The sequence below is a fragment of the Odontesthes bonariensis genome, chromosome 8 (genome assembly GCF_027942865.1).
Source record: "Odontesthes bonariensis isolate fOdoBon6 chromosome 8, fOdoBon6.hap1, whole genome shotgun sequence".
Taxonomy (NCBI): domain Eukaryota; kingdom Metazoa; phylum Chordata; class Actinopteri; order Atheriniformes; family Atherinopsidae; genus Odontesthes; species Odontesthes bonariensis.
The window spans coordinates 30471360-30493613 of NC_134513.1; the positions used below are offsets into that span (position 1 = coordinate 30471360).

At 41.7% G+C, this 22254-nt stretch overlaps 1 protein-coding gene across 4 annotated transcripts in view; it reads right to left on the reverse strand.

The window, feature by feature from the left end:
* LOC142385541 (protein NLRC3-like) overlaps nt 1-9763 on the reverse strand; it is a 197274-nt gene extending 187511 nt beyond the window's left edge. The window contains exons 1-3 of one of the 4 annotated variants that reach the window (XM_075472155.1): nt 9582-9763; nt 2150-2269; nt 34-153 (exon numbers count right to left, since the gene is read on the reverse strand). In XM_075472155.1, the coding sequence (XP_075328270.1) occupies nt 34-153; nt 2150-2250 (221 nt within the window). In that variant the 5' untranslated portion in view covers nt 2251-2269; nt 9582-9763. The remainder of the gene's footprint in view (nt 1-33; nt 154-2149; nt 2270-9581) is intronic. The other 3 variants (XM_075472156.1, XM_075472161.1, XM_075472162.1) reach the window with 3 other exon arrangements.
* Nucleotides 9764-22254: the final 12491 nt, after the last annotated feature.

The window sequence follows — 22254 nt, forward strand, 5'->3', positions numbered from 1 at the left end:
AAAGTCCTGAAATCTGTGTTTCAGTTCTCTTACTTGGTGTCTGAGGGTCCAGCTTCATTACTGAGGTTAGGAGGATTTCCTATGGACCGGTCACTCTTCATTAACAGACAGTCAGATCCTGGAGACTCTGCTCTCTGTCTGTGGTGCTGACCTCTGCAAACACAAACATGCTGTTATTCATATGCACATACACATAAAAAAATTCACTTCACTTACAGAATGATGCAACAAAATGGCCGCCGGTGCGCTAAAGAGAGTGAGAGTCTCTGTCCGACTCTGACTGGAGACAAAGAGAGACTCCTCTGTTTGACTCAGAAGCATCTTTATCAGAGACGTGTCAGCCAAAGTGAATGTTTCTGAGCCCAAAACAGGGATTGATTCCTCTTAAGATTGTTCCTGTTTACCTTTAAAGATTAAAAACCAACATTTAATCAGAATCATCTCTGAAATATAAAAGATTTCCCTGCCTTTTTCCTACACCTGTACGTTATATGAGTGTGCAGCAGTGGCGGCTGCTGACTTTTAAAACAGGGGAAGCCCATATTACGCGTTCAGGGTTGTAATGGCTCGTGCCATCCCAAAGCAGAAGATAGCAAAGTTAAAAATAATTAGTTATAACATATATATGTCTAGTATGACAAGTATACCCAGCAAATACACAGAAAGAAGGTATAGACTTTGAAAATTCACACAGCAAGGCCAAAATCAAGTATGATCGAATCTAAGGCCTGTAAATGCCTGGATCTGTGGCTGGATCAGAATCTGTGGAGCATTTTTCCCTGTCATAATGAATACTTAGAGTTTGATGGTGGTGGTAAGTATTCTTAAAAAAGGTAACATTTGTGAATGGGCAGCATGAATTCTGGAAAGAAACAACTAAAAGTATTACATAGTGCACCTTCAATGGAAATGGAAACGATGGGAAACGATGGGAAATGAGTGAAACTCCGACAGCACTTTCACAGACAACCATTCTCTTTCCTATCCGCTTTGGGACTGAAGTTCCAGCGTGCTTCTCCCCGCTTAAAAATTCGGCTGCCACAGAATCTCTCATGATGGACAAACACTAACTCCAATCATCACGACACAGCCCCTCATATTGACACGCCCACGTCTAATCTACCCCCAGAGACGCTGAGCAGCCTCGGAAGTGATGAGTTTTTGTCGATTTAGCCAATGATGACCTAGAATTGTAGAAAAAAACTTGACTCTCCCTTCCCCTCCTGAAGCCGGGCAGCCCTCGGCTCGGAAGCCTGGCTGTTAGTGGCGGCTTCATAACATGATTTCCTCAGTGAACGGCGGCGATTTCAGAACAAATCACTTCATTAAGCTACAGGACAACATGTTGTAGTTATGAAAGTAAATGCAGTATTGGGCATATCTTGTGTTTTTGTGAATAACTGTTTTATCGTCAATTTAACATTGAAGATGTAGCAATTTCGCAAGAGAATGGGAGAGGCTGTCCGGCTTCCCGCGTTGTCTCTGAATAGCTGCGGCTGGTGTGCAGGGTATTAAATTCCTGAAGCTAAATCAGTTGATGTCTATATGTTCATATTCATATCCACATACATCTTATAAAGGGGTTTAGAACCTAACTACAGTCATTTAACGACTCAAAAGCATTTTAGAGGCTGGAAGACAGAAAATGAAGTCAGACATTTACAGAAAGCCCTCTGGCTGTTTCAATCTCTTTTCTGTTTGTTCTTTATTTTGTGCAAAGATCATTTAAAACAGGCAGAATTCAGTCTGACAGAATAAGTGTGAAACCTTCTCACATGCTTTAATGAAATACACCATTACAAAAAGATCACATCTCTTCCTGTTTTGATGACTACTGGCATTCTTTTTCCTTTTTGTCTTCTTTCCTTCCAGCTTTCACTCTGATAGAATTATAGGTTCTGATTGGTCAGCTGACACCACCTCCTCATGAACATGAACATGCTCATATAACCAGCATCCTACTACAGCTCAACAAGATCTCCATTGTTAGGGTTAGTTAAGCCAGACCACCTAAAAATAAGGTTAAAGGCAGCTTGTCACCCTGAATATGTTCAACCTGCTTCACACTCTGTTTGGGTTACCAGTATACGTTGCCATGGTGATGTCCCAGATAATAAGCTGACCCCCCCCTCATGAGCAGTTCTCTTACTTTGTGTCTGATGGTCCAGGTCCATCACTGAGTTCTGGAGGTCTGGATGGGTTCCTGTTCATAGAGCGACCGCTGCATGCTGCAGACTCTGCTCTGTCCATCTTCTGGACTTCAGTCAGTCTGAGAGAAGAAAAGAATGAAGACAAACACGTCTGTTAAAGTGTCACAGCAAAACTGAAACAGGCTTTTACCTCCTACTTTTCTTTCTGTTCCATGTCAGAAGGAACTTTTAGAGAAATTAGACGTAATTTCTTTCCTCCGAGCCGTCAGATCAGCTGATCAGCTGTCAGTCTGCAGCTTTGAGTGGAATTTGTATTTACAGATGAGTTACTGCTGCCAAAGCTGCTCTGAAGTCCTCCAACATCACAGAAGACTGATTAAAAACCTACTGAACACAAATCAGTATTTATCGTGTGTGTTATTTACATGTTCATTCACTCATTCTGTCAGTAAACTCCTTCAGTAATGATTCAGCTTCTGATGAAACGTCTCACAATCTGTAGAAATGATTCAGGAACAGAAATGTTCTGAAAGTGGTGATCATAGCAACGCGTCCCCCAGCAGTGACGCAGCTTCAAAAGAGAAAATGGCCGCCAAAGGAAAGAAAATCTTTGCTGGAAGATGAAAGTTGTTGCCTTCTTCATCAGTCAGACCAACAGCTGCCTCACACCCAACAATCTGAACAAAAGAGTGAATCAGAAAGCTGAAACAATCTGAACTAAGCAGTGAATCAGAGAGCTGAAACAATCTGAACTAAGCAGTGAATCAGAAAGCTGAAATAATCTGAACTAAGCAGTGAATCAGAGAGCTGAAACAACCTGAACTAAACAGTAAATCAGAAAGCTGAAACAATCTGAACTAAGCAGTGAGTCAGAAAGCTGAAACAATCTGAACTAAGCAGTGAATCAGAAAGCTGAAACAATCTGAACTAAAGAGTGAATCAGAAAGCTGAAACAATCTGAACTAAGCAGTGAATCAGAAAGCTGAAACAATCTGAACTAAACAGTGAATCAGAAAGCTGAAACAATCTGAACTAAACAGTGAATCAGAAAGCTGAAACAATCTGAACTAAAGAGTGAATCAGAAAGCTGAAACAATCTGAACTAAGCAGTGAATCAGAAAGCTGAAACAATCTGAACTAAACAGTGAGTCAGAAAGCTGATACAATCTGAACTAAGCAGTAAATCAGAAAGCTGAAACAATCTGAACTAAGCAGTTAATCAGAAAGCTGAAACAATCTGAACTAAGCAGTGAATCAGAAAGCTGAAACAATCTGAACTAAAGAGTGAATCAGAAAGCTGAAACGATCTGAACAAAGCAGTGAATCAGAAAGCTGAAAAAAATCGGAACTAAGCAGTGAATCAGAAAGCTGAAACAATCGGAACTAAAGAGTGAATCAGAAAGCTGAAACAATCTGAACTAGAGTGAATCAGAAAGCTGAAACAATCTGAACTAAACAGTGAATCAGAAAGCTGAAACAATCTGAACTAAGCAGTGAATCAGAAAGCTGAAACAATCTTTTTTTTTTATTTATTTATTTTTATTTAGCCAGGATTGTCCCATTGAGACTAAGAGTCTCTTCTGCCAGGGAGTCCTGGTCAAAATGGCAGCTTACATACAGTTCCAGACGCAGACAGACACAAAACATATAATAAGGAAAATAAACTTACAAAAAATACATTAAGAGAGAAAATAATAATGATAAACCTAGGCCTACATAAAACATAACATCAGATCAAGGTTATGTGGTGTATGTTTAAAAACAATGACATTCCTCTGTGTAAACAGCATTAATTTCCCTCTTAAAAGTCTCCAAAGAGGGCAGAGAATCCATACACAATATATTCTGCAACTCATTCCATAGGTGAGGAGTATAAAAAGAAAAGCCTGTCTTCCCTAATTCAGTAGGAGTGCAAGACTGAAGTAACAACTTCTGTAAGGAACGTGTACCATAAGATGAAGTGCGAAGAGTCAATAAATTACAGATATGATGGGGAAGTTTACCCAACAATGCCTTAGCAATAAAAAGTATCATATGCAATTTACGCCTTAAACACAGAGATGGCCATTGGACTTTAGAGGATAGATCACAATGGTGAGTTCTTGAGGGGGCACCTGTTACAAATCGCAATGCAGAATGATAAACTGCGTCCAGCTTCTTGAGGAAGCATAAGGGCGCATGCATATAAATTGTATTACCATAATCCAACACTGAGAGAAAAGTACTCTGGACCAGCCTTTTTCTTGCTAAAATTTAAAAACATTTTTTCATACGAAAATAAAAACCAACCTTAGGCCTTAGCTTTCTTAAAAGATTATTGATATGCACTTCAAATGTGAGCTTTTGGTCTAACCAAATACCAAGATATTTGTAAGAAATAACCCGCTCCAGGAAGGTACCATCAAGTGTTGTTAAGTTACCATCAAGACATGCTCTTGATCGTGTGACAATCATATACTTCGTTTTATTTGTGTTTAGTGCTAATTTTAACTGCAATAATGCATTTTGAATGGATATGAAGGACGTTTGTAAAGAATCCAAGGCATCTTGCACTGAGGTACTAACAGTGTATAGAATGGTATCATCTGCATATAGATGTACCTTAGCTGGATTTAGGCCCTTACCTATATCATTAATACACAGAGAAAACAAGATTGGGCCAAGAACTGACCCTTGCGGGACACCTGCTTTTATGGTAAGTAAGGGTGATTGAAGGTTCTCTAGGGCAACACACTGTGTTCTGCCAACTAAATAATTTGAAAACCATTTTAACACTGGGCTACTAAAACCTATAGCCTTAAGTCTATGCAATAGTATTTTAAAATCAACAGTATCAAATGCCTTGGAGAGGTCAACAAAAAGTGCACAACATGATTTTTTGTGTCCAAGGCAGAAACAAAATCATTTAAAACAGATGTCACGGCAGTTCCAGGGCTATGACCTTGCCTGAAGCCTGATTGAGTTGAACTTAAAATATTGTTTTCAGCTAAGTAGTGTTTAATTTGCTCACTGACAAGAGATTCAAACACTTTAGCTAGGGTTGACAACCTAGAAATGGGTCGATAATTATCTAAGATAGACGGGTCACCCCCTTTTAGAAGTGGCAATACTTGAGCTGATTTCCAAGATTCTGGGATACATCCACTTGTTAAACTAAGGTTAAAAATAGCAGCAATGGCATCAGAAATTAAAAGTGCAGCAGTTTTATAAAAGAATGGTTCAATTTGATCAGGACCTGCTGATTTTTTACTATCCAAGTTTGCCAACGCCTTTCGTACCTGCAAGGTTGATATATGAGTAAAGTTAAAATAACTAGTATTAGATGCAGTACATATGTGGTCAGTATTTGTTACATCAGTTTTAGTCTGAGTCATAACCCCTGCATTTATGAAGTGCTCATTGAAGGCAATTACAATGTTTTGTTTCCCTATAATTTCCCCTTTACTGCATGAAAGAGAGTTTGGAAGGGTAGGTGGCGCCATTGTACCTTCAGTAGATTTGATCAGTTTCCAAAACTTTTTAGGGTCATTTAGATTTTCATTTATCATTTCAAGGTAATAACCACTTTTTGCGTTCTTCGCTAATCTTGTGCACCTGTTTCTGAGAGTCCTGTAGTTCAACCACAGATTGGGGTCATTATGTTTCTTAGCATTTGCCCAGGCTCTGTCCCTTTCTCTAATGGCCACAGCAATATCATCTTTGAACCAAGGATTGTTTTTACCACTTATTCTAAAAGATCTCAATGGAGCATGTTTGTTAATTAAAAAAATAAAAGTTGCTTTAAAAAAGTCCCAAGCCTCTTCTACAGTAGTCATATTACACACATAGTGCAAATCACTATGAAAAAAATCATGCAGGAAGGCCTGCTCATTGAAATGCTTATAGTCCCGTTTGAAGACATATCTTGGACTAGATTTTGGTGGCTTACAATCTCTAACACAAGCAATTGTGCAGTGGTCACTGATATCATTGCAGAATATACCAACAGCAGTATATTTATGTGGGGTATTTGTGAGGATGACATCCAATAAAGTTGACTTGTTCATGTCTTTTAAATTAATCCGCGTGGATCACAAATGTCCTTAAGCGCGTTTGACGATGCGGACAACCAGTCCCAGTTTAGATCTCCCAACAGTAGGAGCTCGTTGCCCGTGTATTTGTGCAGCACTTCAGATAGCGCAGTTGCAGCCTCAGCTGTTGCAGACGGTGGGCGATAACACCCAATTACTGTAAGGCCGGCACTGTTTGGCATAGTAAGTTTTATTGCCAATAATTAAAAAAATCTTGGTCTAGTGACAGACTCGTTGACTCAATCTGATCTAAACAGTAAATCAGAAAGCTGAAACAATCTGAACTTGATGATCTTACACCTGAGTTGGATCAGTTCTTTGTCTCAGAGCAGTCTGATCAGCTTCGTTTTAACACCGGACACAAACTGCTGAGTTCTGCTTCTTCTTCCTCTGCAGTCCACAGAGAGAAAACCCACTCAGAGACTCTGACAGAAATAAGAAGAATGTTGTTAACACTCACCCTGACTCTGCTTCAGGTTTCATCCTGCGGCTGTCGATTCAAAATGGAGCCTGAACTGTCTGAATGTGTCTGTGTTTCTTCATAATCTGATACAACTGGTTCACCTAGTCTGAGGCTCCGCCCCTTTTCCTTTACAGGAAATCAGGTGAGCTCATATCAGTGTGTTTGTGATGCTCAAAAAATACTTTTTGAGGGCCCAACCCAACTCTGACACTCCCATTCATCCCATTCAGACATTAATCTAAGTGTCATCACACAAACAGCAAAATCACACTCAGAGTTTGAGCTCCAGCAACAAAAAGGTCCAGCAGAGACTTTTCTTTCTCACCAACTCAGAGAGAAACAACAGCTGCTGCTGCAGCTTCCTCCAGTCCTCATTCAAAGTGTCTCCACTTCCTTTCTGACAGTCTGCTCTGACAGCTCAGACTCTGTATGATCATCACATTCATGTCACAGAGAGACGGCTTTGACTTTCTGACAAGTAGAAACCTGCAGATCTTTGAAAAGCCAAACAGTCTGTGGCAGGAACTTTATTGAGTTTCCTGATTGCTACAATCACTGACCAATCGGGTCTTCTTGCAGTTTATAAACTAATCGATGGCAGTTTGTGTACTTGTCACGCTTTGAGCTCTCCTCCGGTGTTGAGTGCACGCCCTGTTATCTGAGCTCCGCTGCTCCTGCAGGTATGAGTGTCCCTGATGTTTAGTTATTGTTGTGACTCTGTAATATTTGCTTATTTTAAGCATTTAATTACTCTCAGATCAGCTCGCGATGGGGCTTCCTCCTGTTCTCTTCTGGATTGTTCCCGGTAGGTTTGCTTCTTACCTGTCATCCGTCTCTAAAGTGTTGGTATTAAGAAAGAGGAAAAAATCCAGCAAAGACCTGACACAGGAGCTGAGAGATGCATCTGGACCTTCAGCTGATCCATCTGCTGTTGGCCCAAGCCTCATCAGAAATGGGCTCCATGGAAGGGTGACTGTCAAGAAGTCGTTCTTAAGGAAGGGAAACAGGGAGAAAAGGCTGAGCTGTGCCAAAGGACACAAGAAGTGAACTGAAAATCAGTGGCAGCAGGTCTAATGGAGGGATGAATCCTCCCCAGAGCCCGGACCTCAACATTACTGAAGCAGTGTGGGATAATGTTGGCAGAGAACGGAACAAAAAGCCGTCGACATCCAAAGAAGAGCTTTGGGATGTCCTTCAAGAAGCCTGGAGAACTATTCCTGAAGACTACTTAAAGAAACGACAGAAAGCTTGTCTCAGAGGATTCAGGCTGTGTTGGAGGAGAAAGGAGCTCAGAGCAAACGTCCACATTCAGTCTTGTTGGAAATATAAAAATATATTATCTTCTTTGCTGTATTTCCAGTCATGCTTGCATGTGTTACAATAAATTGCTCCATCTTTTTTCCCATTTTTCCTGGCAAAACATAAAGGAATGAGGTGTGTTTTAAGACTTTTGACCACAGTACTTTATCTAATCTGCATCTTCCAAAAGGTTGAGGACTTTATAAAAGCACATACTTTATGCTTTACTGAAGAAAGGGATAATATGTATTAGTTCAAGGTGCTCTGTATTTAGTCTGACCCACAACTGGTCACAACAGGACGATCATCTTCAACATCAGTGCTCAGTGACAGCTGCAGAAGTATGTGTAGAAACCTGATCTGTATTTAGACTGTTTCTGTCCAGTCCAGGGGCCTCATGTACAAAGACTTGCATGGATTTCCTACTGAAACATGGCGTACGCTCAAATCCAAATGCCCTCCAACGTCGGATGTACGAATCTGTGCGCACGCATCAATCCAAGCACATTTCGTTTGTACATCCCAATCAAGTGGAATTGAGCGCACATGTCGGAGCACCCGACTCCTCCCTGTCCACGCCCCTACTTACGCCCCTACTTACGCCCTACTTACGCCCCTACTTACGCCCCTACTCACGCCCCTACTTACGTCCCTACTTACGCCCCTACTCACGCCCCTACTTACGCCCCTACTTACGCCCCTACTCACGCCCCTACTTACGCACCTACTTACGCACCTACTTACGCCTCTACATGGATTTCTTCTTTGAAATCCTCATTAGGAATTAAAACATGGAGACAGAAACAGCTTCGAAATATTGATGATATTAGTCAATCAGACACCCAAAATAAATCAGTGATGTACATTCAGAGATTTATATCGATAAATCTTTTATTTCTTTAACTTCATCCTTTCTTTATATTTATGTGATGTATTTATTTCAGGATTTCTTTTCAGAGGTTTATTCATTTCTCTTACTGACATTATTCTTAAAGTATTTCTTTCTCTATATTGACTGAAACTGCAGTCCACAGAGATCATTGATAAAGCCAGCAGGTGTTTAATGAACTGGGCGTTATGAACAGTGCCCTCCTCCTCCTCCACACCACACCCTGTCTGAGCAGCCACAACAACAGATCTGAGCATGTGCAAACAGCTGCTGCTGGCACACCGATGAAGACAGAACAACTGGCTGCATACTGTCAGCTGTTGGTCTAAAAACTTCCTCCATTTGTCTCCAGCTGCTTCTGAACAGACTCAAAGGCAGTAAACAGGTGGGATGGGTCTGTAACTCTGAGCTGAAGTCTGACGTTCACTCCTGTGAAGGCCGGGACGCTCCATATTCCCACATTTAAAAACAAATATCCAGCCCACAAGCCAACATCTAAACACGTCTCATCATGTTTTCACACTTTCTGCCTTCTTCACATTCTGATCTATTTCCACTCCCCTGTTTCCTCCTTTCTTAACTGAGTGTTGTAACAGAGCTGTTTCCCTGCAGGATCAATAAGGTTTCTGCAGTCATTCTGATCAGCTGTTTCCTGCTGAAGCAGCAACACTTTGACAGACAAAAGAGGCTGAAACATGAAAGAGACTCACCGCAGAGTCCTGCTTTTCCTCACAGATGGAGGCGTTGGGTGGTTGGAGCTGCAGAGCGCTGACAGACGGAGGACTTCATCCGAGCTGAGCTGGAAACACTGACGGACTCACACTCCTTTAAGATGCCTCTTTTCTGTTCCAGCTTCCTGTAAAACCTGAAGGTTCAGTTCTCTGGAACGCTGAGTTTCCTGATGGAGGAAAGATAAAACAGCAGAAGTCACACACAGAAACAGACAGACAGAGAGACTCTGACAGATGTGTGAACATCTGTTCTGCAGCAGTCCTGTCAGAACTTTAACTGTGGGTCACTTCACCAGGTGGAAGCTTTGAACAAACACATCAGTGTGTGTGTGAGTCTGTGCGACTCCCACCTGAACAATGAGGCTTCCTGACATTGCTGCAGGTGAACTGCTGCTGTCAGCTGAAATGTTGTCAGATTTCTGTCACCACCTCATCGACCAGCAGAGGCTCACAGCTCAGCTTCCTCTCATTCCTGTTGACACATCATGTGACCCATCATGAGGGAGCTGCTTGGCTTTAGGTAAAGGAAGTCAGCTGATCAGTGCTTATGGATAATACTCATCCTCACTTTGTCAGAACCACTGTAGGTTCTGGTCTGAAGCCGCCCTTCCCTCTGCCTTCTGTCACGCTGCATCCACCCACCTCACACTCTGCCCCCTTAGCAAAAAGTACTTTATTCAAGTGTACTATGAATATACTTATTTTATACCAAAACTGAGGCAGTAAACTTGAAGTTTACTTTTTATATACTATATTTTGTATAATTAAGAATAACGTGATTGGTTAAAAACAGCCGGGAGCGCTCGATTTTTGCAAGCACGATTACAGGCTTTAAAGGAAGCTACAGTATTCGGGATTTTTCCTAAACAGCCTATTTAATATTCTACTTCCAGAATCCCATGACATCCATCCATTATCTATACCGCTGAATCCGTCGATCGGGTCGCGGGTGAGCTGGAGCCTATCCCAGCAGTCAATGGGCGAGAGGCGGGGTACACCCTGGACAGGCCGCCAGTCCATCGCAGGGCCACATAGAGACAAACGAGACAAACAACCATGCATGCTCACACTCACTCCTAAAGACAATTTAGAGATGCCAATCAACCTAACATGCATGATTTTTTGGACAGTGGGAGGAAGCCAGAGTACCCGGAGAGAACCCACGCATACATGGGGAGAACATGCAAACTTCACACAGAAAGGCCCCAGCTGGGTGTTGAACCTGGAACCTTATTGCTGTGAGGCGACGGTGCTAACCACCACACCACCGTGCAGCCCGCATTCCATGACAGTTCAAGCTAATATGACTAAAAAAAGTTTCCGACGGCAGCTTTAAAGTATACTTGAAAAAAAATAAAAAATGGACTGGAAGTATATACCCAGTACATCAGTAGTATATAGATGAGTGTACTTTTGTAAACTCAAAATTACCTTATAATGTACACTTAAAGTATACTTTTATAAACTGAAAAATGTTCCAATTTAGTCTGACGAAGTATTGAATTAGTATACTTTCTAGTACACTACAAGTACATGGTACGTAGTATACTTGCTATACTTATACTCAAGCATGCTTAATAAAATGAACTTCAAGTATACTACTTTTTGCTAAGGGTCCAACAATCTTTCTTATTCAGGAATGCTCTAAACTGAGTGAAATGAATAAAATGGAAGTATCTGAGCAGCTGCCATGAAAGAGCAGAAGCAGACAGTGAAGGGGCGGGGTTTATTCCAAACTCTCAGCTGGTCTCCCATTGGTTACCATCTATGACGTCAGCAGGGAACACATTTCTACTTGCTCCTGAATCCAGGAGGCGGTGTGGTGGAAGCGGTTCTGGATGAATGGCTGATGGTTCCTGACTCCGAACGTTCATGTCAGTCACAGAGCTTCTTCTGGACTCTGACATCTTCAGTAATCTGACACTTCAGACTTTCCTTTCCTGCTCTCACACATTAAAGCAGGAGCATCTGAGCTGTGAATGTGATGAGGATCGGCCATCTTTGCATGTCTGAATTTACAAGCTGAGATTCCTGTTTGAAACGGCTGTTTTCAACCAGCTCATGAAGAAATCTATCAACCCCTCCAAAGTATAAAACATTCAGAGTAAAGGTTTGATCAGAAACAAAAATGAAAAAGATGTCCCTTAATGAAGAAGATCTATCAAGATCTCCTCTTACAACTTTTTCTTTAACCTTCTTAATTCTGCACCTTTCTAATGAGTAAAGAGATACTTTAGTTCCAGCTTCATCTTCATCAGGAGGATTTAAGTGAAGCAGCTTCTTATCCTTCATCCGTGTGTGCAGCCACACCTTCATCTCTTCTCTGTGAAAAATGTCGTCTGGCTGCTCTCACTGAGCATTCTTATCATTTTCTTGTTTCCATAACATGCATGAGTTGTATCTTGGCGCGTCTTGTTGTCCCTCGGTTCCCAGCTTCCTCTATTTTAGATATAAAGAAATGAATGATCACTTTTCTTTGTGGGACACATTTTCATCAAAGTGTGGAGAATCAGTGTGAGACGATATATATGAATGAATGAATGAATGAGTTCAGGGTTGGATCAAACAGCTCTTCAACATGTTGAAGTCATCAGTTACAGAGGAGACTGAAAGCAGTTTACAGCATTTAAGGGCTGTCAATCCTCTTTAATGGTGCCACATGTGACCAGTTTGTCTTTGTTACCATAACTGGACAAACACTGATGATCAGGACTGAATAAATGTCATTGATCCATGTTCAGTCCAGCTCTAATGTAACTAATATCTGCTGGAACTGTGAAGGAAGGGGACTCTTTTGCCCTCTTGTGGTGTAAAGATAAATTCAATTCAATTCAATTCAAATTCAAAAATACTTTATTTATCCCAGAGGGAAATTAAATATTATATAATAAACTGCATGATGTCAGTTTCATGATGCAGAAACTCCGTGAAGAAAATAAATGTGGAAATATATAGACTTTTCACTTCTTTTTGTTGAAGCTCCAACCACCATCATCATAAAGATCTCATCCATCTTTTTTCCTGTTCCTGCTGCACACACCTGTTGTAGGATAACCAGCAGTCTCGAGTCTCCTGACATTTTTTTTAGGTGGTGCAATTTCCAGTCTGTGAAAGCTGCATCAGTGTGCTGTGCGAAGCTGAACCGATTGCACTGATGCAAACCTGTTATGTTGCAACACAGGAAATAAAATGTCCAATCGTCCAGAAACTCCTTGTCTTCCTTAAATAAACACAACGCAGAGTCGAGGGGTTATTTGGTCTGCCAAATAACGAAAGTGACTCTGCAATTTCCCCCCGTTATGTCCATAAGGACATAGTGTAGCGCGGATGTAGAGTTGACCAATCAGAGGCCTCCTTTCTCTCCTGTCTGCGGCACTGTCTGCGGCACTGTCTGCGGTGAGTTACAATTTTGGGGAGGTGCACCAGAGTGTCTGCGTAAGGGGAGGGGGCATGTCTGCGTTAACTGCGACACACACGCAGACAACCTGGTTTCCGACCATAAATCAGCCTTAACAGGGTAGTGTAGGACGCTGAGATGACCTGGAATTATAACGCTTATTTTTCTAGGCCTTTAAAAAAAAATGTACTGAGCTGGTACAGTATATGTGTGCAATATTATATTACATATACTGCGTCAATAAATGAGTAATAAGTCATTTAGATGAATAATGAATAAAGTATTTTTCTATTCTATTCTATTTTATTCAATGTTTACTTCCACCATTTTTAGAGCTGGAAACCCAGCCAAGATGGCGGCCGCACTGATACATCAGCTCCAGTAGGCAGCGTCATGCTGCGTGTACACCAAGAGCGACCTACGCTACCTGGTAGCGGAGGTAGCTGAAGAAGCTTCGCTTGAGAATTTGCTTTGGTAGCTTTGGTAGCTCGTTATGGAAGCAAATCGTGATCAAAATTCAAATTCAAATGCATTATCAGAAATGCTTTTTCATTTTAAGAATGTGGCTGCATTATTTGACTCATAAATAAAATTACTAATCAATCATCCTATTTGCATTTCAATTTTCTTCTTCAAGACTGCACATTCTATGCCATAATCAAAAAGAAAACAAAGCGGACATTGCTTTTTCGTTTTCGTGGTCTGCATGCAAAATACTGCCCACAATTCGATAACGAAAAAGCAATCTGAGCGGCGCAGGAGAGTGACGTCACGCCTGCTGACCGTGCTACCCATCATGTAGGCTACGGTAGGGGGCGGTGTGCATATTTGCTGTACAGTTAGCTGCCCAGGTGGAGTCAAACAATATATCCGATTCTGATGCCGGTGACCGGGTTGAACCCCTCTGGTTTTCTCGTGTTTCAGACACAAAATTGAAGTCAGGTGGACTAGACTCAATCAGGACTGCATTTGCTGTGTTTTTGTCGAGCCACGTCTCAGTTAAAAACATAAAATCAAGATTGTGAGAGGAAATAAAACTATTAATTAAGAATGATTTGTTACTTAAAGATCTGACGTTGAGTACTGCATGTTTGAGATTAGTTATAGTTGAACTGGATGCTGTGTTCTTGCAAGGGATATGGATCAGATTTCTCTGATTGGACAGTCTGATTGTCCTTCTCTTCACTCCATCCTTGGACCTCTGGTTGAGATGGTGTTTACCAACACAGAGGCCCTTAGCGTCCTAGACAACAGCATTGACGCTGTAGGAAATGACAGCTGTGGGCACCGGTGGTGGGGGCCAAGCTGGGGGGGCTTTGGTCGATGGAGTAGGCTGGGGAGGGAGAGCGGCTCGATGCTTCTTTGAGGATAGAATTCTTGATCTTGCCATGTTTGGCGTGAGAGGAACCATTTTAATCCCCGATTTCACCAAGCTTTCAAGGTGATCAGGAAATCTCCTGGGTGACGGTGGAGAAGAGAACGATGGTGAAACATCTCTGGAGGGTGTAGATGCAGCAGGTGGGTCCCAGGCCTGTGGTGAGGGCCGTGGTGAAGGCCATGGTGGAGCTGCTGAATCCTGTGTTCGGGATACTGGAGGTGCTGCTGTGGCTGCTGTGGCTGCTGTGGCTGAATACTTTGCTGGGTCCTTGGGTGGCGAGGCAGGGGCTCTTCTCTGGCTCGTCTTCTCTCTCAGCGGCAGCACAGGACCCGGTCCTGGTCCTTTCTCATGCCTCAGAGCGTGGAGAAGATTATCCGTCAGTCGTCTCACTCCACCTCTGTTCAGGTGTGGGCCTTTTCTTTGAAAGAGAACATCTCTTTGCCAGAAAAGATTAAAGTTCTCAATGAAATGAGGTCCTCTGGACTCACAGACTTTGGACAGCCATGTGTTCAACTGAAGCAGCCGGCTGAATATGTTGATCCTCCTGTCGATGTTTGGGAGAGGTCCACTTATGAATGTTGGTATCGTCACTTTATCAAGACTCTCAAACAGTTTCTCAAAGTCTTTTTTTAAGATTTCAGACTGATTCTCTCTGATGTCCACTGCACCCACGTGCACAATCAGCTATTTCACCCCTTGGTGTTTTGCCAGTACCTCTGGTAGTAATCTTGTGATGTCAGAGACAGTGGCACTTGGATAGCTGCATGTAACCATTCTGTTTATGTTTATATTAGATATGGCTCCGTCTCCAAGCACAAGATTATCTTTGACCTTGACACTCGGCACAGTTTCTCTGTCCATCTGCTGCTTTGTACCGTCTCTCTGTCTGTTACACTCAGTCACATTTGGCTCTGACAGTGGTAAAAATCTGTTTGTTAACTTTATTCCAGGTGATGTTACATATCCTCTGTTGATACCAACGCATAGTGTAGAGCGGATGTAGAGTTGACCAATCAGAGGCCTCCTTTCTCTCCTGTCTGCGGCACTGTCTGCGGCACTGTCTGCGGTGAGTTACAATTTTGGGGAGGTGCACCAGAGTGTCTGCGTAAGGGGAGGGGGCATGTCTGCGTTAACTGCGACACACACGCAGACAACCTGGTTTCCGACCATAAATCAGCCTTAACAGGGTAGTGTAGGACGCTGAGATGACCTGGAATTATAACGCTTATTTTTCTAGGCCTTTAAAAAAAAATGTACTGAGCTGGTACAGTATATGTGTGCAATATTATATTACATATACTGCGTCAATAAATGAGTAATAAGTCATTTAGATGAATAATGAATAAAGTATTTTTCTATTCTATTCTATTTTATTCAATGTTTACTTCCACCATTTTTAGAGCTGGAAACCCAGCCAAGATGGCGGCCGCACTGATACATCAGCTCCAGTAGGCAGCGTCATGCTGCGTGTACACCAAGAGCGACCTACGCTACCTGGTAGCGGAGGTAGCTGAAGAAGCTTCGCTTGAGAATTTGCTTTGGTAGCTTTGGTAGCTCGTTATGGAAGCAAATCGTGATCAAAATTCAAATTCAAATGCATTATCAGAAATGCTTTTTCATTTTAAGAATGTGGCTGCATTATTTGACTCATAAATAAAATTACTAATCAATCATCCTATTGCATTTCAATTTTCTTCTTCAAGACTGCACATTCTATGCCAAATCAAATGATCAAATCAAAAAGAAAACAAAGCGGACATTGCTTTTTCGTTTTCGTGGTCTGCATGCAAAATACTGCCCACAATTCGATAACGAAAAAGCAATCTGAGCGGCGCAGGAGAGTGACGTCACGCCTGCTGACCGTGCTACCCATCATATAGGCTACGGTAGGGGGCGGTGTGCATATTTGCTGTACAGTTAGCTGCCCAGGTGGAGTCAAACAATATATCCGATTCTGATGCCCGTGACCGGGTTGAACGGGTCACAGAGAGCTTGGCTGCATACTCTGCCGTCACAAATTCAGAGGTTAGTGCAGCAAGGGCTTGCGCGCCGAGGCCGCGGCCACGACCGGCCATGACTTTCTGGCCGCGGCCATTACTGAGGGAGCAGCCATTAATGAGGCTGAGAAAGACGTTGCGAACAGGAGTCGGGGGATTACCTTTCACAGGTAGAATTCAACATTATTATTGGTTGTATTTTGTCAATAGAATATTAGTGTACTGTATATGTGTCTGCCGACGAAATCGTAGCCAGCAAACGTTAAACTAGGATATGTTTATAGCCGGTGTTATGCCGAGAAGTGCACCCCCTGCTGGTCGTACTTTAAGGAGAGTCTGTGATGGAATGATATGATATAACTACATCATAATTTGTTTACCTAATTGAATTAACGGATGCAAATCTCAACAAGTCCAAATTTGTATATAAAATTAAAATAACCAAATTTCATAGTTTCAGGTTCATTTTTATATCATTTCATCTGGGCTATAATGAGTTGAGATTGTTAATAGAAAATGTATCCAACCGTCTTTCGTGTTGACTACAAAAGTATTAGTCACGGCCCTTACTTTTGAACATATGTCCAATAATAAAAAAATAGTTAGGAATAGGAATACTCTAAACTCTACAATTGTCGGATTATCATAATTGTACACGTATTATTAATTTACATGAAGAGATGTGAAAAAAAGATGCACGAATGAAACACCATTGTCAGCTCAATATTATTTTTTTTGGATAAATGTAATAATCCACACCTGAAACGGTTTACGCGCGCTCCGTGAATGGGAATGCACTTCTCGGCATAACACCTCTGTTCACACGGCTATTACGCCAACGGAGACTTCATAAATCATATATTCCATAACACAGGCTTAGATTACAACTAACACAAGAATGCTACTTTTGAAATAATGCAAATATTACTGTTATAACATTGACCATCAGATTTTACACAGGTTTATTAATGACGTTTATTATGCCTGTATTATTCACATGTAATTCTTTCATCCTAACAAAAGTATTTACCTCATGTCTCATACCCACCCCTCAGATTGTCCGACCGAGAGTTGGTGTTATTCCCTCCATCTTGGGCTTACAGGTTCACCTAATAAGAGTAGGTGTATCATCATAAGGCTATTAGCATTCATAAATTGAAATATTATCAATAACAGGGCGGGGTGAAATACTTATCCCTGTGTGTGTGTGTGTGTATTTTTATATATTTTAATATTATGCTTCTTCATTTTAGCCAGAAAAGGGCAGGACTACATGTTCTTCCAGAAAAGCTGAAGAGAGCCTGTCTGTGACCACTCAGGATGACAGCAAGGGCTCGCGCATTTTCTGGCAGGGGGGGGGGACACACACACACTAGGGCCAGAACACCTCCTACAGGTACCGTACATTAACAGCAGAATGACAGTGTGTGATAGACTGGTCAGTAGGCTATATTTATAAGACACCGATGCCCGTTGTCAGCTGCCGCTGTTTTGGCAGCTCGAGCCTTGTCGTAATTTTGTACTTTGGAACGGATGGAATGAGAATCGAGCTTTGTTATATACATATGTACGTGTATTTATATATTTCTAGTGTAAGGTAGAGGATGTTTGTTTTGTATGTGTATTTATTTGACGATTGCCTATGGTGCCCTACGAATGAATGAGTACGTATGTATACACACTGCTTGAAGATAATTCAAGCTGTTGACCTAACGAATTTTCCAATCATGTACTACAAGGTTTGTATCATTGAAGAGGAATAAAGACACTATACAGCTGTTATGATTTTTATGTAACATCTTTATCAAATCTGTAATAAAGTATTTCACAAGGCCAAAACAATGTAAGAAAATATCTTTGATTTTTGCTTTTTTGGCTTCACAGCATAACTTTTTTATGACCATAGCATCAAGGTTCAAGGTGCAATGTTTTTTAAATTGCCAATTGTGCATGAACCGCAGTCAAGACACATGCATTACTTGTTCAGGGATCTCTCTGAGTTAGTCTAGAAAAATAGAAATACTATAATAAAATATAAAGAATATAAAAAACACTGTACAAGAAGGTAGTCGTATATACACAAGTTTTAATATTTTGAATGGTATCAACCTAAAGCAAAACAAAATGAGCTAAAAGCCCTGAAAGAGGAGTGTTTTGCAGAGCTTCTGTCTCATGCTCCCTTTTATGCAGGTCAAGAGAGGTCAGTTTGCCAATGTGGTGGAGCCTTATTTTCAGAAACACAGACACAAACAATGACAACAAGTTGGAATAATGGTTGTTGATGCCAAACTTTGTCTCCTCAATGTGTTCCCCAAGCTGAAAAACATCCTCCGTTCTCCTCCCGGATGATGTACGTGACTGTCGCCATCTTTACAGCTTTGCTGAAGCTTGGCGAATCACCCACTCTGCAGCTCTCAGCACCTTCACTGTGCCACATGATGGAATCACTAGTACACCGTTGTTTTTCAGGTCTAGAAAGTGGTAGCTATCATGAAATGACCAAGCTTGCATGGCACACACCACAGGACAGCTTTTGCAGAATCTGGAGGACTACAAACCCTGCGATGTAGTACAAAGCATTGTCCACAACATCCACCAGTATAAATATTGAGCAGTAGCTATTTAACATATTTAGAACGGTAATTTTGATATGATGTTTAAAAGAGAAATACTCAAATCATTAGGCTGAGTTAGTGAGTTTGAGGTTGAAGCTTTTGGGTCATCCTGAGTGGCCACAGACAGGCTCTCTTCAGCTTTTCTGGAAGAACATGTAGTCCCGCCCTTTTCTGGCGAAAATGAAGAAGCATAATATTAAAATATATAAAAATACACACACACACAGGGATAAGTATTTCACCCTGCCCTGTTATTGATAATATTTCAATTTATGAATGCTAATAGCCTTATGATGATACACCTACTCTTATTAGGTGAACCTGTAAGCCCAAGATGGAGGGAATAACACCAACTCTCGGTCGGACAATCTGAGGGGTGGGTATGAGACATGAGGTAAATACTTTTGTTAGGATGAAAGAATTACATGTGAATAATACAGGCATAATAAACGTCATTAATAAACCTGTGTAAAATCTGATGGTCAATGTTATAACAGTAATATTTGCATTATTTCAAAAGTAGCATTCTTGTGTTAGTTGTAATCTAAGCCTGTGTTATGGAATATATGATTTATGAAGTCTCCGTTGGCCTAATAGCCGTGTGAACAGAGGTGTTATGCCGAGAAGTGCATTCCCATTCACGGAGCGCGCGTAAACCGTTTCAGGTGTGGATTATTACATTTATCCAAAAAAAATAATATTGAGCTGACAATGGTGTTTCATTCGTGCATCTTTTTTTCACATCTCTTCATGTAAATTAATAATACGTGTACAATTATGATAATCCGACAATTGTAGAGTTTAGAGTATTCCTATTCCTAACTATTTTTTTATTATTGGACATATATTCAAAAGTAAGGGCCATGACTAATACTTTTGTAGTCAACACGAAAGACGGCTGGATACATTTTCTATTAACAATCTCAACTCATTATAGCCCAGATGAAATGATATAAAAATGAACCTGAAACTATGAAATTTGGTTATTTTAATTTTATAAACAAATTTGGACTTGTTGAGATTTGCATCCGTTAATTCAATTAGGTAAACAAATTATGATGTAGTTATATCATATCATTCCATCACAGACTCTCCTTAAAGTACGACCAGCAGGGGGTGCACTTCTCGGCATAACACCGGCTATAAACATATCCTAGTTTAACGTTTGCTGGCTACGATTTCGCCGGCAGACACATATACAGTACAATAATATTCTATTGACAAAATACCAATAATAATGTTGAATCCTACCTGTGAAACGTAATCCCCCGACTCCTGTTCGCAACGTCTGTCTCAGCCTCATTAATGGCTGCTCCCTCAGTAATGGCCGCGGCCAGAAAGTCATGGCCGGTCGTGGCCGCGGCCTCGGCGCGCAAGCCCTTGCTGCACTAACCTCTGAATTTGTGACGGCAGAGTATGCAGCCAAGCTCTCTGTGACCCGTTCAACCCGGTCACGGGCGTCAGAATCGGATATATTGTTAGACTCCACCTGGGCAGCTAACTGTACAGCAAATATGCACACCGCCCCCTACCGTAGCCTACATGATGGGTAGCACGGTCAGCAGGCGTGACGTCACTCTCCTGCGCCGCTCAGATTGCTTTTTCGTTATCGAATTGTGGGCAGTATTTTGCATGCAGACCACGAAAACGAAAAAGCAATGTCCGCTTTGTTTTCTTTTTGATTATGGCATAGAATGTGCAGTCTTGAAGAAGAAAATTGAAATGCAAATAGGATGATTGATTAGTAATTTTATTTATGAGTCAAATAATGCAGCCACATTCTTAAAATGAAAAAGCATTTCTGATAATGCATTTGAATTTGAATTTTGATCACGATTTGCTTCCATAACGAGCTACCAAAGCTACCAAAGCAAATTCTCAAGCGAAGCTTCTTCAGCTACCTCCGCTACCAGGTAGCGTAGGTCGCTCTTGGTGTACACGCAGCATGACGCTGCCTACTGGAGCTGATGTATCAGTGCGGCCGCCATCTTGGCTGGGTTTCCAGCTCTAAAAATGGTGGAAGTAAACATTGAATAAAATAGAATAGAAAAATACTTTATTCATTATTCATCTAAATGACTTATTACTCATTTATTGACGCAGTATATGTAATATAATATTGCACACATATACTGTACCAGCTCAGTACATTTTTTTTTAAAGGCCTAGAAAAATAAGCGTTATAATTCCAGGTCATCTCAGCGTCCTACACTACCCTGTTAAGGCTGATTTATGGTCGGAAACCAGGTTGTCTGCGTGTGTGTCGCAGTTAACGCAGACATGCCCCCTCCCCTTACGCAGACACTCTGGTGCACCTCCCCAAAATTGTAACTCACCGCAGACAGTGCCGCAGACAGGAGAGAAAGGAGGCCTCTGATTGGTCAACTCTACATCCGCTCTACACTATGCGTTGGTATCAACAGAGGATATGTAACATCACCCGGAATAAAGTTAACAAACAGATTTTTACCACTGTCATAGCCAAATGTGACTGAGTGTAACAGACAGAGAGACGGTACAAAGCAGCAGATGGACAGAGAAACTGTGCCGAGTGTCAAGGTCAAAGATAATCTTGTGCTTGGAGACGGAGCCATATCTAATATAAACATAAACAGAATGGTTACATGCAGCTATCCAAGTGCCACTGTCTCTGACATCACAAAATTACTACCAGAGGTACTGGCAAAACACCAAGGGGTGAAACAGCTGATTGTGCACGTGGGTGCAGTGGACATCAGAGAGAATCAGTCTGAAATCTTAAAAAAAGACTTTGAGAAACTGTTTGAGAGTCTTGATAAAGTGACGATACCAACATTCATAAGTGGACCTCTCCCAAACATCGACAGGAGGATCAACATATTCAGCCGGCTGCTTCAGTTGAACACATGGCTGTCCAAAGTCTGTGAGTCCAGAGGACCTCATTTCATTGAGAACTTTAATCTTTTCTGGCAAAGAGATGTTCTCTTTCAAAGAAAAGGCCCACACCTGAACAGAGGTGGAGTGAGACGACTGACGGATAATCTTCTCCACGCTCTGAGGCATGAGAAAGGACCAGGACCGGGTCCTGTGCTGCCGCTGAGAGAGAAGACGAGCCAGAGAAGAGCCCCTGCCTCGCCACCCAAGGACCCAGCAAAGTATTCAGCCACAGCAGCCACAGCAGCACCTCCAGCATCCCGAACACAGGATTCAGCAGCTCCACCATGGCCTTCACCACGGCCCTCACCACAGGCCTGGGACCCACCTGCTGCATCTACACCCTCCAGAG